The 17,409-nt window shown below is 53.6% G+C and overlaps 1 protein-coding gene across 3 annotated transcripts in view; it reads left to right on the plus strand.

Moving 5' to 3' along the window:
- Positions 1–17,409, plus strand: part of NEURL1B (neuralized E3 ubiquitin protein ligase 1B) — a 292,908-nt gene that overhangs the window by 14,126 nt on the left and 261,373 nt on the right. The window contains exons 2-5 of one of the 3 annotated variants that reach the window (XR_010752020.1): positions 4,265–4,810; positions 6,650–7,369; positions 8,873–8,998; positions 9,384–12,231. Coding sequence is in view for 2 of the 3 variants with exons in the window: in XM_066388464.1 (XP_066244561.1) it covers positions 4,265–4,810; positions 6,650–7,369; positions 8,873–8,998; positions 9,384–9,628 (1,637 nt within the window). In the remaining variant the exon portion in view is untranslated. Of the gene's footprint in view, positions 1–4,264; positions 4,811–6,649; positions 7,370–8,872; positions 8,999–9,383; positions 13,978–17,409 lie in introns of those variants that run through there. The other 2 variants (XM_066388464.1, XM_066388465.1) reach the window with 2 other exon arrangements.

The raw sequence follows: 17,409 nt of genomic DNA on the forward strand, positions 1-17,409 counted from the left end.
CTCCCGCCGGTGCCCCTTTCCCTGTGGAGCGGGATCTGCCCAAGATCTCAGCCGGAATGCCATCTGCTGAATCCCAGCACGCTGGAAGCCACCGGCTCGGTGGCCGGAGGAGCAGGAGCTGTTGCTTCCTGCCATCCTCCCGGTGGTCAACGCCATTTCCTCGGGCTCTTTTCAGAGCAAAGGAAAGGCAGGGCTGGAGCCATGCGCGGGTTTCAGCTGGGCGGTGGCATAGTGTGCATTTGGGACACTGCTGGGATGGCTTAAAAATAGGCCTCTGTCCTTGGACATCAAGGCAAAGCAGCCCCAGGGTTTCTAAGAGGTCTTTCATGGCCACGGTTGCTGGCCCACCCTGGGAGAAACATTTCTAGGATGTATTCCCCAGACCCACAAGTAGACATCTCTGACCAGGGAATAAACCTTTTCTCTACTGAGGTCGTTTAAAAAGGGGACCAACTGTTTAGTGAACACCTACTATGTGCCATGTACCAGGTGTCTGACGAATTCGTCTCCTTTGCCCTTGGCAATCTTGCAGCATGGAGGTGACTCTGGCCCGTTTTCTGGTTTCTTACCCGTTTAGGTCTGGTTGGGTGGTGGTGGTGGTGGGGGGGACCCAGAGAAGTTAAGCATGTACCTCAAGATCATACAGCTAAGATATTCCAGAATTTAAACCCGGGCAATAAAAAGCATGAGAGAGAGATGGAGGTGGGGGGGGGCTCACCAGGAGTCGGAGCCGATGTTCCCCATGGGGAAGGCAATGAGCGTTTAGTGAACATCTACTATGTGCCAGGACTTCTGCTGGGATCTTCCTGCGCTCTCACAGGGACAATGAAAATGCCGTGCGGGTGAGGCTGTCCAAGTGGGGAGACGCGGGTAAGGGCAGGGGAATTTTTGTTCTTTCCAAACTTTCTGCAGTGCGGCTAGTGTCGTTTTCTGCAGTCATTTCAACGCTGAAGTCCACGTTTTCCACTGACATCTCCAAACCAGGACGTTCTGCGGGGCACGTGTTTCTGTTCCTTCTGGGAGCCGCTCTCCCTGCTCTGAGCTGAAAGCAGATGTTGGTGTACGGGTTGGGAGGTTGCTTATTGTTTTTTTTATTTTAAGCGTTTTCAGTTTGTGTAAATAACACATCTTCTTAGAAACTTTTTTCACTCTGGTTTTCTTTAACTCACATCAGGGCTCTGGCCTCAGAAGGGGGCGAAAAAAAAAAATAGTGTTTATCCCTCATTCCCTGAAGGAAGTTGGATCATATAATCAAGATTAAACAAATATGTAAACTTCGCTGGTTACTTGGCTGCATTTTATCCTAACATATAGTTGGTTTTGCAGGAAACTTCCCCTTATAGTAACAAAGCAGTATTTCTCCCCACCCCAGCATTCATTTAAGTCACAAGGCCACTCTGAAGGAACATCTGCTTAGAATTCCCAAGTTGTTTAGTATAGAAACTGATTGAGAGATAAGGTCGGAAAAGCAACAGTGACGGAAGGGGAGTTCCAAATACTCATATAAGGGTGGCTTGCGGTCTCTGGTGCTCAGAAGGGCTTTGATCTGTGGTCATATTTAATGTTTCCCGGAGTGTCTGCCAGCTCTGGGGACCTTGGAGAGAATCCGGCCTGTTGGACACAGGAGGAGGCTGCAGCCCAGAAGCTGGTGGCTTGGACAGGGCCACAGCCTGTGTGCATGGAGAACGTGGGCTCTGCAGTCGTTGGGCTGCCTTTCCTGGTGGTTTTCAACCTGGTGGTTTTCACCTGGTGGCATTTCCTCACTCGTTTGGTTTTCGCCCTAATGTAATAGCTCTCCAGTGGGCCCTTGCTCTTACCCTCTAGTGGTTCTAGAGATGGCCGCAGCCTGGCTCTGTGTCCCTGCTCCTCCCTGCCTTGGGGCCCCTCCCTGGAAGGCAGTGCTGGCCTGCTCTGCTGGAAGCCCTTCGTGGCTCCCTGTCCCCTAACACTGTGCAGTCTGAGTCTCTCAGGCTGGCGATCAGGGCCTTCCCGTCTGGTCCTTGAGATGTCAATGGCCATCTTGTCTCTCAGCCCCTGTGGGGCAGTGGCTACCCAATCTCAGACACCCTCTGCCACACCTACCATGGTATTTACCCTCCCTACCAAGTCCAGCTTCCTCCTCTCTGCCCCTCGTGTTTCCTCAGCCGGAAATGTTTCCTCTCCTCCCTTAAGATCTGGCTCTGTGGGGCCCTGGCCGGTTGGCTCAGCGGTAGAGCGTCGGCCTAGCGTGCGGAGGACCCGGGTTCGATTCCCCGCTAGGGCACACAGGAGAAGCGCCCATTTGCTTCTCCACCCCTCTGCCGCGCCTTCCTCTCTGTCTCTCTCTTCCCCTCCTGCAGCCAAGGCTCCATTGGAGCAAAGATGGCCTGGGCGCTGGGGATGGCTCTGTGGCCTCTGCCTCAGGCGCTAGAGTGGCTCTGGTCGCAACATGGCGACGCCCAGGATGGGCAGAGCATCGCCCCCTGGTGGGCAGAGCTTCGCCCCTGGTGGGCGTGCCGGGTGGATCCCGGTCGGGCGCATGCGGGAGTCTGTCTGACTGTCTCTCCCTGTTTCCAGCTTCAGAAAAATGAAAAGAAAAAAAAAAAAAAAAGATCTGGCTCTGTAGGCATCACCTTCTGTCCTCAGCCCCTGGTTGAGCCTAGGGCCCCCTCTGGGCCCTGTAGTCACCCGTGCCAAAGGCAGACTGGAATATCCGTCACCACCGAGTGGGCACCTTATCTGTCTCGGAGACTGCTGTATTTCCAATGCCTGGCATGGTGCCTGGCACACGCTAGGTGCTCACCAAATATTTAACAAATGGATGAATGTCTCATGTCCCTTAAGTTCCTTTTCTTATAGGGGACCTTGGCTTTATTCCTTGTATTTGGTCTCCTGTGGGTCAGTGGCGTCTGTTTGGGGAGAGGTCTCTCAGCTTCCCCGCGTGGTTTCTTCCTTGTGCGACTGGGACCTTCCCCTTGGGCCTCGGGCGGGGAAGCCATGCGCGCCTGCCTCGTCATGGCCTGTCCTCTTCGTTTTCCTGTCCTTGCTCCCATTAGCCTCAATTTAACTGAACCCCGCCCCGATGTGTCCAGAGCACAGCGAACCCCCCGTGAGTGGGCGTGGGAGGAGTGTCCCTGCAGTGGCCTGCCTGTCATTCCCTGGGGTGCCGTTCTTCTCCCACGGACTACAGACCATTGTGTGCCAGGGGCTGCCTGCGATGAATGAGCACTTGCCGTGAAAACATAGTGAACAAGCAGCAGAGGCTGTGCAGTAGTTACCCGCCCTGCCACCCCAGGCTGCCGAGCCCCCTAGGAACTGCCGCCCCTGGGACGGAGGAGGAAGGGTGGGAAGGATGGAGCCTTCGCCCCAATCCCAGGCCACCTGGGTTCATGGCCAGCAGCCTGATCCTTTCAAAGAGAGCATCCCAAGAGTCTCCAGGTCCTTTGGGGCAAAGTTCCCTTAGAAATGAATCCTGAAAGGGGTGTTCTAGAAAAGCCACCTGACTTATAAAGAATGCCTTCCTTTTTCTGTGGGGAAAGGGAATGGGAAGTCACAGAATTCTAGCTTGGGTCTCCTTGGAACCTCAGTGTCAGGATATTATTAGTTGCCTGTTAAGCACGTACTTTGGGTCAGGCAGTATTCTAGAACCTTCATCCACATGATCCTTGAGCAGCTGTGTGAGTTAAGTAATGTCCCCATTTACAAGCAAGTTCCAGGCTAGAGAAGTGACAAGAAGTCCCACCTATCCCATAATCAGGGAGGGCCTAGAGCTGGGCTTCCAGACTACACTCTTTCTGTGGCCTTTCGGTCTTTCCATTGCCTTTTCCGCTTTGCTTTGGGACAACAGTTGCGCAGAGAAAAGCAGTTAAAGACCCCTCCCCTACTCCTCCCCAGGAGTCCAAGGCCCCTGTTGCCTTTGCCTAGACTGCAGCCCAGACGAAGCCCTTGGAGGAAGATTTGGAAGGATTAGATTTGTTGAAGCAGTCAGTTGCCCCCAGCCTGGCTACTGTGTGACAAGCTTACTGGTATTGGTCCACCTGGGAGTGAAATAGCTCTGAACAGAGCTTCACCACACACACGCAGCCTTGGTTTGCTCATTTGTGAAGTGGGTTTGGTGACTTTGCTGTGGTAGTGTTGCGCTGATTGGAGTGGCTGGAACCTTCTCAAGTTTATCAATTACCAGTCTAACTAAGATGGGACTTAAAATGGAGATAATTATTAAAAGACGAATCTGGGCCGCACGGTTCCGAGGGGCCCTAACCCTCCTGCCCTTCTCTTCCTGCAGATTCGAGCCCTCCAACCCGTTTCCTGGGCACCCGGCCGTGCTGCGGGCCTGGCCCCGAGCGGCGCCCAGTCCTGGGCGAAGCCCCGCGCTTCCATGCTCAGGCCAAGGGCAAGAACGTGCGGCTGGATGGCCACTCGCGCCGGGCCACGCGGCGCAACAGCTTCTGCAACGGGGTCACGTTCACGCAGCGGCCCATCCGGCTGTACGAACAGGTACGGCTGCGCCTGGTGGCCGTGCGCCCGGGCTGGAGCGGTGCACTGCGCTTCGGCTTCACCGTGCATGACCCGTCGCTGATGAGCCCACAGGACATCCCCAAGTACGCCTGCCCAGACCTCGTCACGCGGCCTGGCTACTGGGCCAAAGCACTGCCTGAGAACCTGGCACTGCGTGACACCGTGCTGGCTTACTGGGCGGACCGCCACGGCCGCGTGTTCTACAGTGTCAATGACGGCGAGCCTGTGCTCTTCCACTGCGGCGTGGCCGTGGGCGGCCCGCTCTGGGCGCTCATCGATGTCTACGGCATCACTGACGAGGTGCAGCTCCTCGGTAGGTCAGGGTCCCTGCTGCAAAGGGGCGGGGTGGTGCTTCCTCCCACCCACGCAGTGGCTCTCTGGGAGCAGGCCTGTGTATTTCTTTAGCACAATGCAGAGGCTCACTCTCCTGGGCATAGTTCTTAGCAATTGACACGCATTTATTTCTCAGGACAGCTCGCCATCCCTGTTCTATGTTTGAGGAAACTGAGGCACAGAGACGTAAAATAACTTTGAATTGTAAAGCTGGGTTCGTCCAGAGTCCACGGTCTGGCCCAGGTTCATGTGCTTACTCCTTCACACAGTTATCCCCCTATTCACTGGTCCTTTTGTCCATTCCGTTGCTCATTCTTGCACTCTGTTGTCCACTTGCTCATTCATTCACACATTTATTCATTTGTTCCTCCATTCATTCACTCACACACCCACTCACTCAGCAATCAAATTTATGACCTAATCCTTGAGTACCTACACTGTTGGGCAACCAGAAATAAGCCCACTGTTTATAGGCTCAAGGTCCATCCTGGAGGCAGGCAGGTAAGTGTGGCCCTGGCTCTAACAGAGGAGGTAGCGACTAAAGCTGAAATCCTGGCAGTGAGAACCCATGGCGGGTAGAAGTTTGCTGCCCTTATCTTGAGAGACATACTGAAATTATTTCAGATGAAATGGCATCTCTAGGATTTATTTCAAAATAATGTAGGAGGGAGAGTTTCTATGCTAGAGACCTCATTCATTCATTTATTCACCCAACAGTGTAGAGAATAATGAGGGCTATTTGCCAGGTACTCTGCTAAGCCCTTGAGAACATGGCGGTTAACAGAATGGTGCAGACCCTGCCCTCCAGGAACTCACATTCTAGCTGGGGAGACAATCAACTATTAACCTACCAGTCTTATTACCTGAATGATACTTTTGTTTTTTTACTTAACTATAATATGTAGTATCAAGAACATCTTTTCATATCACTAAAAATTACTCAAAGATAAATTTTCATGAAAAAGCTCTCTTACTTTCTTGTTTTTAGAATGAGTCTGTCTCTTACAGAAACCTACATTCAGTTTTTGAACACCACCATCCAGGCACTGCGCTCCCTTCTGCCTTCTTTCAGAGTCAGCATGTTATTGAAGAGCCGAACTCTGGAGCCAGACAGCCTGGGTTCTTGTCCTGGCTTTGCACCTTAGTTGCCGTGTGACCTTGGTCATATTCTTTAACCCCTCTGTGCCTCAACTCCCTTTGCTGAATGGCGAGCAATAACAGTACTCACCTCACAGACTGAGGACTAAACTCGTGAGAGCAGCATTAAGTAGCACCTGTCACATAAGAAGACCACAAATAAAGAGCAAAAAAGGGGCCTTTTTAAATGGGTCCTTTCTTCTTGGAGCTTATGGTTCTAGTTGGGGATACAGACAATAAAGGGTTTTCAAATGCCCTTTAAATCTTCAAAAATATAAAAACCTCACAAGGAGAGGAGGAGGAAAGAAGGAGGGAGGGAGAGCAAAAGAAAGGAGGGAACAAGGGAGAAAGAGGAAAGGAGGGAAGAAAAGGAGGAGGGGTAGAGAAATAAAGGGGAAAGAGAAATGGGAAGAGAAGGAGGAGGGAGGAAAGGGAGGAAGGGCCTCATCTGCCCATCCCAAAGTTAAGAAAGTGTCAGAGAAACGAAGGATTATGCTTAATCCAATTCCATGCATCCGTGATTCTTAATTCACAGATGAACTAGATAAAGAATGGAAGGGGATGTGGTGAGGATGCGGGCTGCTGGAGGCGCGAGTGGGTAGGCAGAAGAGCTTGCTGATGGGCAGGGGGCTCCGGTGGCCGGGGTCGCGCCCTCACCCGCCCTTCCCCTGTCCCTGCGCAGAGAGCGCGTTCGCCGATACGCTGCCGCCCGCGCGTCTGAGCCAGGCCCGCTTCAGCGCCTGCCCGCCGCCCAGCAGCCTCGACGCCGCCAACTTCGACAACAACGAGCTGGAGAACAACCAGGTGGTGGCCAAGCTGGGCCACCTGGCGCTGAGCCGCGCCCCAGGTCCGCCGCCCGCCGACACCGTGGCCTCCGCCATCCCGTGCGGGCCCCGCGAGCGCCCGCGGCCCGCGTCGTCCCCCGCGCTGCTCGAAGCCGATCTGCGCTTCCACGTGACGCGCGGGCCGGACGTGAGTCTGTCCGCCGACCGCAAGGTGGCCTGCGCGCCGCGGCCCGATGGCGGCCGCACGCTCGTCTTCTCGGAGCGCCCGCTGCGGCCCGGGGAGAGCCTCTTCGTGGAGGTGGGCCGCCCGGGGATGGCGGCGCCCGGCGTGCTGGCCTTCGGCATCACGTCGTGCGACCCGGGCGGGCTCCGGCCCGCCGAGCTGCCCGCCGACCCCGACGCGCTGCTCGACCGCAAGGAGTACTGGGTGGTGGCGCGCGCCGGGCCCGTGCAGAACGGCGGCGACGCGCTCAGCTTCACGCTGCAGCCCGGTGGCGACGTGCACCTGGGTGTCAACGGGCGCCCGCGCGGCCGGCTGCTATGCGTGGACACCACGCAGGCGCTCTGGGCCTTCTTCACCGTGCGTGGCGGCGCCGCCGGCCAGCTGCGCCTTCTTGGTGAGTCCCCCGACTGCGCGTGCGCGGGGCCCAGCTGGATGAACCACAGGGCACCGCACAGGGGCTGGATCGGCCGCTGCGTCCCAGCCAGTGGTTCCCAAACTTGAGCGCGCATCAGAACCAGCCACCTCCGCCTAGAGTTTCCGATTCTCTAGATCTGGGCCCCAAGATGATGTCTTTCCAACAAATACCCAGGAATGCTCAGGTAGCAGCTCTCTGGACCACACTTTGTCCTCATCAACCTAAGTACCGGCTGGTGCTAGGGCCTGGTGTAGCTTGCAAATGGTTAGTGGAATATTTATTTGCGTTGCTATGAGTATAGGACTTACTGTTTTTCACATATGTAATGCATATTAAGTGTAGGGGGGAAAGCAATTACTATTACACTTACAAGAAGAAATGAGGACAACACCGTCCACAGAAAATGGGACAGAGGCTTGAACCATCCTATATTGAGATGATTCTTGCCTTCACTCATGCCCTGAAGAGACACAGAGCAGCCAGGCCATGGGCTCCAGGCTGGGGCAGGACAGAGGTCAGGACCCAGATGACCGAATGGAGAGCTGTGTGGTGTGGCGTTTGCAGGACAGAGGGGGCTTCTCTCCCACTTGGCAGGGGGTGGTGGTGGTCAGAGAAGGTGCCCAGAGAGCACAGCTCCGTTTTCATGGTTCAAGAAGTAAAGTCCAAAAGATAACGAAACAGTGAACATTTCATATGTTACCTCATTCAATTCTATCCTCCTGATAACGATATGAAACCAATGTCATTATCCTATCTACAGATAAGAAAATTGAAGCACAGAGAGATTTAATGACTGCCCCAGTCATTGAGCTGGTCAGCCATGACGATGTCAGGCATATCAGAGCCTCTCTGAGCCTCAGTTTCCTTCTGTGCAGAAAGGGAGTGATTACAGGCATCTTGGGATCGTGAGGATGAAACGAGGTGCTTATAGTGCTTTCTGCAGGCGCCTGCTGCCTACAGCTTACATAATAACAAGTAGTAATAGTAACAACAGCAACTGGTGTGTGAGATAGATGTTAAACAGATGTCGGTAGGGTTTCATCCCTTTCCATCTCAGAGCTCACTTTCCTCTGTATTGGCTGCACTCAGACAGGACCTACAGTGCCAGGCTCTCCTCCCGATGGAATGAGCCCTTCTTTCCCAATAGTTTGAGTGCAAGTTCTCAGGAAGGCCTCTCTGGCCTTCATTGGGTTACGTGGCCTTCCCCAAACTGCCATTGAAACCAAGAGCTGGAAGTTCTTATTGGCCTGTCCTGGACTGTGGGGCGAAACAAAATCCCAGGGCTGTTTTCCCAGAAATAAATGGGAATGATGGCTGGGCAGGCAAAGAACAGCTGTGTACCATGCAGGTGTAATTCCATCAGAACCCTGCCAGGTAGCTCTTGCCATCCCATTAGACAGACCAAGAGGCTCAGATGCAAAGCAGCAGAGAGCCAGGGACTAGCAGAGCAGCGCCCACCTAATGGAGTCTCTTTGGTCTCAGGCACCCTGCAATCCAGCCCTGCGATCCCATCTCCATCAGGGTCCCTCAGTGGCTCCCAGGACGATAGCGATTCCGATATGGCCTTCAGTGTCAACCAGTCGTCTTCGGCCTCCGAGTCATCCCTGGGTAAGGAAAAGCAGACCCTGGGCTGGGGGGCAGGGGCAGGGGCAGGGGCTGGCCTGGCACCATGGCTGTGTCAGTGCCTACTCAGGGCAAAGCAGGGTGGCCATCCTTCCCCCTGCATCCTCTCCTTCCTCGGCTGTGCATTCGGCTGGAGGGAGGAGAAACAGCTACTATGGCACCCCAGGGGGTGATAATGGTGCTTGATGCTTGAGGGAAGAGGGCTAGAAAGAGGGCCAGAATCCAGAAGAAAGCCCCAGATTGGTGTCTCCCAAAGTTGTTGCCCCACAGATTCTGCCATAGAAGCTCTGTCTTCTTGGGGTTGCCCCAGCAGAACCCCCCCCCCCCCGAGAACCACATTATTCAGGTCTGGCCTTGTTTTCCTCTGCAGTGACAGCCCCCAGCTCCCCGCTGAGTCCCCCGGTGTCCCCTGTGTTCCCCCCACCGGAGCCAGCAGGCAGCAAGAATGGCGAGTGCACGGTGTGCTTTGATGGCGAAGTGGACACGGTCATCTACACCTGTGGACATATGTGCCTGTGTCACAGCTGCGGCCTGCGGCTCAAGAGGCAGGCCCGGGCCTGCTGCCCCATCTGCCGGCGGCCCATCAAAGATGTCATTAAGATCTACAGGCCGTAGCCTGGCTCGCCAATGGGCCTGGGCCGGAGCAAGGTCACCTTTCTGAAGCCCCTCTGGGCCGGGCAACCACCACAGCCACCAGGGAGCCCAAGGGCAGTGGCCACCTCGTCTGTCACTCTGCAGTGGTGGTCAAGGTGTGACAGTCATGGAGATGAGGCCTTGGGGGTGTGAGCCTTGGCGAGGATTGCTTCCGGCTCAAAAGTGCTTTGCCCCCAAAAGGCCTTCCCAAGAGCAAGCTCAGGAACTGCCTGGCAGACCGCCCGTCCCTCTGGTGACTTCCTGGCTGGGAAACGGCGTCCTCTGTGCAATGCTTTTTGCTGGGGGTGGGTTGAGTTGTGTGTGTGTTTGTGTGTGCGCGTGTGTGTCTGTGAGAAGAGGGAGGGAGACCGAGAAGGGAGAAGGCACGTTTGAAAGAATGAGAGAGAGAATGCATAGGTATTTATCCAGGGATCCTGGCCCTAGAGGTTATTGAGCACTAAGGAACGTGCGATCCAGAGCCCGGACATTAGCAAGACTAGAAACTGTTCACTTTCTGGGGCTGTGACGCCAGCTGGTGTTGAATGTACGAAGCCTGCACCTGCACAGAACTCCCTCGGATGGTATAGAAAAGGGACACTCGGATTTTCTAAGCGGAGGAAAAAATAGCTCATTGTTTACAGCTCCACAGCAGCAGTTCCTTGGGGGTTAGTTAGGTGGGCGGAGAACATAAAGGAACAATTTGCTTCTTTGGTTTCTAACTCCATCCTGGAGAGGGTTTTGATGGGGTGCTGCACCCATCGGAGTGCTCTGGGCAGAGTCGCCCACAGAAGCCTTTTCAGCCCTCTCCCCCCCCCCCCCCAGTTAGCCTAATAATAAGCACACTGCACTTGACTCCGTCCCTAGATGCTTTGGGTCTGTACCGCCCACCACGTTCAAGAAGACAAGCAACAGTTATCCCTCCTGGGGAGGGGAAGCAGCTCAGAGGCAGGGACACGCCTGGCGCTGGAAAGGCCACTGCAGTGCGCGGGGCAGCTCTGTGCATTTCCTGTTGTGACCCCGTGCCTGTGGCCATCGCCAGGGCGACCCCCTGGGAAAGGAGAAGGGGGAGCCAGGTCTCTGCAAGCAGTTTTTGTTCTGAGAATCAGCTTCTCTTCCCCTGCTGATCACTAAGATGTTCACTGATCCTTAGGGTGTTAACTAGTAACTGAGATCTTCACTGAAAATGCTGACATTGGGACTGTCCCCCTGCCCAGGACTGTCTGCTAGGCAAGTACCTGGGACCCTGGTCCTGCCCTCACCCCCTCCTCCCTTCTTGGCTCCAGTCCTGGGCCCCCTGCCTGCCCTGTCTTGTGCTGTGCCTTTAGGCAAATCCTTGGGCCTTCCTGTCTCTCAGTCCCCACTCTGGCCAAGAGGAACCCTAGTGCCTGCCCACTCCAGAGCTCTTGGGAGGATCCGCACAAGGTTCTGAAAGGCCTGTGACAGGTGGCAAGAGCAGGTCCCATTGTTCTTACAACTCCTAACCTGTTTATCCGCTGAGGGAGGCAGGGAAGGGTCAGGCATGCGTGTAGCAGGTGATCGCCGGGTGTCTGGGGGCTCGGAGCCCAGCTGCACCACTCCTCCATCCTGTCAAGTCCCGTGGGACCAGTCGGTGGTGCCCTTGTGATGCTCCAGGTCTTAGGCCACCTGCTTCTCTGTCTGGAAGTGGTCACTTTTCTGATCTCAACTGCAGAAACCTTCCTCTTGTCCCTGCAAAGAGCCTCTGATTGGTCCTTTTTCCCTAGTGAATTTGGGAAACATGCCTGCACATTAATTTTGCAGCAGTCTTTGGGGGATCTACTGGAATCCCAGCCTTGGCCCAGACAAGAGTTTTAGGACCCGGGCAGTGCACAAGGCCCCACTGACTCTGGTTGGTGGGAGCCTCCCACCCCCCCTGTGCTGGGCGTGGGCACAGGCTCTGTGTCAGAGGACTTGTTGCCCCCTGGGGCTGCGGTTCTCCCCGTAGCAGCCTCCCCGGACTAGCCTGAGCCACAGTCACAAGCTGTGGCGGTCTCAGTGGGCTAGAGGGGCCAGCTCCTGTATCTTGCCACTTGCCCTTCCTGGCTACCCCATTGGGGTTCCAGCCAGGCTTATGTGCAGACACCACCAGGAAAGCAGTGACCGTGGGCCTGGACCCAGAGTGGTCCAGGCCATGCTCCTGGCAACCTGTTACCTGGGACAAAAGGAGGCAGTGGCCATTTGACTTGTTCTGCAGTTGCTATAAATAGCCTCCCTGTGTCCAAGAGGAATTAAAGGGGTGTTTATCTTCTAAAAACCAGACATTTCCTGATGCTCTAAACTGACTTCTTCGTTGCTACAGAGGAGCCGCTTGCATTGCCCTCGTGTTTTGTCTTGAGACTGGGGCAGGAGAAAGGAAAGGGAACCTCTTTTGTTTGTCCTGGGCTTTGGCACCGGGCAAGGGGAATGCCACCACGTGTTAATTTCGTGCAGTGGGTCTTACTACCATACCGAGCTGTGTCTAAGACAACACTGATGATAAAACACCATTTTACGTCCCACTAAGGAGAAGACACTGCCAATTTTAACTATAGGATGCCACAGCTATACAATTCATCCCAAACAGAGATGTTAAAGTGTGTGTGTGTGTGTGTGTGTGTGTGTGTGTGTGTGTGTATGTGTGGAGCGGGGGCTGTTACTTGGGATCAATGAAATAATGGGATTATCCCCATTTAGCAGGTAAGAGAACTGAGGTCCTAGGAGTGAAGGGACGTAGCATCTCAGAACAGGAGGTTGCAGGGCTGGGATTCGAACCCAGGAGTGTGTGGTGCTAAGTCCCATGCTGTCCCCTGCTTAGCCCAAGTTCCCGAAAGGTCAAGACTGCCTGAGTTTTTTTCCTCCAAAAGCCTTGTCCCACCACCTTCCCGAGCCTCATGACAAGTCTCCCTTCAATCAGGCTGGGCCCTCAGGGGAGACCAGAGGGTGCCCCTTATTGTGGTCCTGTGCCTATTTTTGACTCACCAGAGAAATTGGGCTTTTCCAAGTCAAAACAAGCTCCTTTTTCTAAGCCATTCCCGGAACTGGGAGTCGTCTGGGATTTAGCAACTGCTCCCCAAACTGCAGCCTCACTTTTTTCAGCCATTCAACACCCACTGGTTGGCACCGGCCTGTGTTTGGACACAGGGTTGGGAACCGGGATTAAGGACAAAACCCAAAGGGAGCTTGCGGGGCAGAGCGGGAGAGAGATTTCTGAACTCTGATTTGATCCCTCTGGTGTTGGGTCTGTGCTTGCACGTCATAGGTATTCATTAAAGCTTTGCTGAACAAATGAGAAATCAGGTTATAAGTATTCACGGGTTTAACAAAACACATGGACATGGACATGGACATAAAGTCATTCAACAAACATCTGCTGAAGGCCCAGTTGGTGTGGGCTGCTGGAGGACGGAGCTGCGAGGACAGTGCCCTAGGGCTGATATCAGAGGTAGAGACATTAAGAGGGCAATCAGACATTTGGGGCAGATTTCCCTGGCCATTCCAACAACATCCGTTGTTGGCCATTCTGTTGCCTTGGGAGTCTATCTTGGTGAGTGCCCAACAACTGCTTCATGGACCCAGAGCCTTGTGTACGCTTTGAAAAACGTCCTTCTGCATTAGAAATGCCAGGTACCTTGCAGCTGGCAAACCGCCACAGGCAGAATGCCCAGAGTCCCCTCTGATTGATGACCACCCTCAGGTCATGCCAGGGAGACGTGGAGAGATGGCGCTCTGCTGCTTTCGGGCCTGGGGACTGGTTCCTGGAAATCAGTCCCCAAGTCCCTGGAGCACCCCTAGTCAGTTCCAGTTGAGAAGGAGATGGTGTGAAGTCTCGGAGACAGAGTGGCAGAAACCTCCCCCTGGCTCCCGTCTCTGCCCCAGTTCTGGAGGAGGGACACGGGCTTAGGAACACGGGGCCTCCTGGCCTTTCTCGGTATTTAATTGTCTCTGTCTTCTCCAAGTCCCGAATGAAATGACTCGTACGAAAATCTGTCTGTGCCTTATGAAAGTGTCTGTGCACTTTTTATCCTTTTCAAAAGCAACGTTCAGAAGTGGGCAGGGGACTAGCATACAATTGTAGTGTTCTAGAAATCTGTGATAGTCACTGAAATTCTTCTGCATTATGTTTTTGATGTTGGAGTGGTGAAGTGTCCGCCCCATCACCACCCCCACCCCCCCACCCCCCCACCCCCGCTCCCTGTGTACAGACCTTTTAAACAATGTCTCTTGATCTCCTTATTTTTCTGATTCAATACTGTGACCTCTCCAATACAGTCTAATCTTTGGGGAACTGTAATAAAGGTTTTAAAATTTGGGAAGGGTTGGGAAGGGTTTGCACTGGTCCTCTGTGTTGTGCTTTTGTGTGTTGTGTGTTTCGGTTTTTGTCTGTTTTTATCTGTTTTATATTAACATAAGTTTCCTGTTTAAAAAAAAAACAAATACAACTTTGGCTTGTTAAAAAAGAAACCCTCTCCAGAACTCAGTTTCTAAAATCACAGTTGTCTACACCGATGGGGAGTGGAGATGTGGGGTATGCATCACTGCCAACCTTGAGGAAACGATTTGCAAAATGTCTATAGAGCTCTGACAGCGTTTGGTCCTTTGGCCAAGTAACTCCTGCAGAAACATCGCAAGAAAATAATTCTAATCAAAAATTGAGCTCTACTCGTAAAGATGTTCATGGCAGTATTGTTTATAATGGTAAAAAAAACTAGAAGCAACCTTGATGTCCAATGACCAGAATGCTTGGTCACAAGTGACAGAAACCCAACTCGCAATGGCTTAAGGGGATGAAAAAGCCCAGGTACCTGTTAAGTCCGGTAGCGGAGCCTAAGAACACACTTTAGGAGCAACTGGATCCAGAATCTGAAATGCTGCAACAGGACTTGGCCTCTCCCCTCTGTTGTGGCGGGTTCCCAGGCATGTTCTCAGGATAACCAGCCTTTCAGCAATCCCCAGGTGGACCAACCTGGACCACGTGCCCTGTCCTGAACCAATCACCGAGGCCAGGGAGATAGAGGGCTCGGATTGGTCAGATCCATATGCGCTCAGCTCCACCCGATAGCAGTGCCCGCCCCTGGAACTGAGCGTGGCCAATCCCAGGCCCTGGGAAAAGTTGGAGCAAGGAAGGAGGGCAGGGCCGGCGAGAACAGCAGGCATCTCTCTAAGGAAGGGTGAGTGAACCGTGATACAGGTACTGACTCGGTTAATAGCATGGGCTGTGAAGCCAGACACTTAACCTCTTTGCATCTCAGTTTCCTCGTCTGCACAGCAAGCGCTGTAAGAGCCCCTGATCTAGGTGGGGATGGGTGTGAACATCACTGAGTTCATGCTGCTGCTCTGCTAGGCACAGTGGCACGCAGCAAAGACTTCATAACACAGGGACATCTTTATGTTAAAATATGTGGGAAAACCAAGATAGGAATCTGTACATACACTCTAATCTCATGAATGGAAAAAGGAGGGGGGGAACCCAACAGTCCAAACACCTGACCGTACAGTGGAACGACCAGCAGAATGAATGACCAACAGAAAAGAAATGAAACGTCTGCCAGGGCAGGGGCTCCGTGATGGTGTTACTGACGACTTTCTCCCGTGTTTTCCAAATTTTCCACGAGGACCGGTTATTGCTCTTAATTTAAACTGTTACTTGAAAAAAAGAAGTTATCTCCGTATTCTGCAAAAACCAAGGAGAACCGCTGGCCCTTGCTGGAATTCGTCAGGAATTCCCAGGCTGATTGTCTGAGCTGGAGATCCAAATTTAGTCAAGGTGCAGATATGGGCCTGCAAGTTTCCAGAAGAAGCCAGACCAGGCAGGCCAGTTTGGTGGGGCTTCCTCCCTCCCGGCCAGGCTGAATTCAGGGCCCAGGGCCCTGGGATGGAGCCTTGCAGGGGGTCTCAGGAGTGGGGGGGAAAGGAAGGAGGTGAAGGGGCTGCCCAGGCCTGTTGCTCCTGGCTTGCTGGAACAGCCTGGCTGGGTGATGTGGTTTGAGGAAGCGGTGAGGTAAGAGAAATGAACCAGCATTTATCAAGCAGAAGAAACCCAGACTGTCACATGTTCCCTGGTGTTTGTGTCCTCACTGTACACGGGAGGGGAACGGGGTCCCTCCAAGGTAGGAGTCGGATTGGGCCCCAGGTCTGCCCGATCCAGAAAAGGCAGATCTTTCAGAGGCACATGTCGTACCCTTCTCCGGATGTCTCCGAGGCATCGGGGAGACATCTTCCCACTTATACTGGGTTGGGGGATGTTTCTATAGTATACTGCTCACAGGTAATACCCTGCTCACAAAAACTAGGGGATATTTCAAAATGACTATGAAGTGATAAGAAGCATTTGATTTGATTTTTTTTTTTTTTATTGAACAAGAACATCAGAAAAGCAAACGACAAATCGAAGGAAGTTGTTCGATTGTGCACGAGATGCAAAACCAACTTTTATTTCATTGGTGCAAATGCACTATAGAAAAAGGCTGAAAGTTCTGGAGTATCTGCACATTACCTGGTCCCCCAATTTTTGTGAGCAGTGTGATAATAACAGGTTGTGTAATGAGCACTTACCGTGTGCTGAGAGCATCCGTTACATCACTGAGTCCTCCCAACAGCTCTCTGAGGTAGGCCCCATCATTACTTTCATTTTATAGGACAGAAAACCAAGATTCAGACATGAAGTAACTTCATCCACTCTCTACGGCCTCTCAAAGACACAGGATTTCTTCTCTTTCTTTTTGTAATTACTTCCCAGGACCTAGACCCAGTGGTTTTCAAGGGCAAATGGGCCTGGGACAGAGGTACTGGTAATTTCATTGGCTCTGCAAATAACCCGTCAGAGGTAGGTGTTATTGCCTCATTTTGCAGGAAAGGGAAGAGAGGCTCAGAGAGGGCAGTGACCTGTCCTGAGTCACACAGCTCATGAGCTGAGGAGCCAGGATTTGAACAAGGTCTGACTTTTTTTCTCGGCATCACAGCTTGTCTGCAGGTACGTTGCCGGAAGGAGGAGGACCAGCAGAAAGAGAAAGGAGAGGGAAGAGAGGAAGGGAGGGAAGGGAAAGATGGAGAGGGATGAGACCAGGCTCAGCACCTAGAGGGACAAGGAGAGAAAAGCCGTCCACTTGTGTCCTTGCCTCACAGCATCTATGACTCCAGTTCCAGGGAGGGGATCTTGGCCTCTCCCTTCAGGCTCATCTCTCCTGGCTCGTGGAAGCTGGTTTTGGCTCCCACACAGGGATACGAAAAACATGAATATTCCAGGCATCTGCTATGGGAACAGAGCTCCAACCTTGGCTGTTAAATGCACCCAGGGGATGCTTCCAGAAGCCTGGGGGCAGCTGCATCAACACCGAGTGCCTGCTTGGGGCAGTCTGGTCCCCTCTCCTCGGCCCCTCCCCTCCTGGCTGTGGCCTGCCAGGTCTAAACCTTTCTCTCTGCCTCCGCCTCTCTCATCCTGCCTCTCCCCAGCTGCCTGGGAAGGCGTCAGCCATCAGAACAGTCCAGAGAGCCTGCTGAGGAGTTGGCCAGCTAGACCTGCGTTCATGTCCATGTGAACCCAGCAAGAGGGGCACTTGGCCTCTCCAAGGGGCCTAAACTTTGTGTGGCTGCCCCCTGGAGCTGTGCAAGGGGAGGAGGCCCTGTCTCTGCGCCTCACTCCCCTGCCCCCAGCGGGGGGCCTGTGGGTCCTTTCTGCACCAGGGGGTCCCAGCGCAGCTCCGTGCAGGTGTTTCCAATGTGACGGAGTCTAGCCTCTGCTGTGGGCTCTTGGGCAAGTTACTGACCCT

The sequence above is a fragment of the Saccopteryx leptura genome, chromosome 6 (genome assembly GCF_036850995.1).
Source record: "Saccopteryx leptura isolate mSacLep1 chromosome 6, mSacLep1_pri_phased_curated, whole genome shotgun sequence".
NCBI lineage: Eukaryota > Metazoa > Chordata > Mammalia > Chiroptera > Emballonuridae > Saccopteryx > Saccopteryx leptura.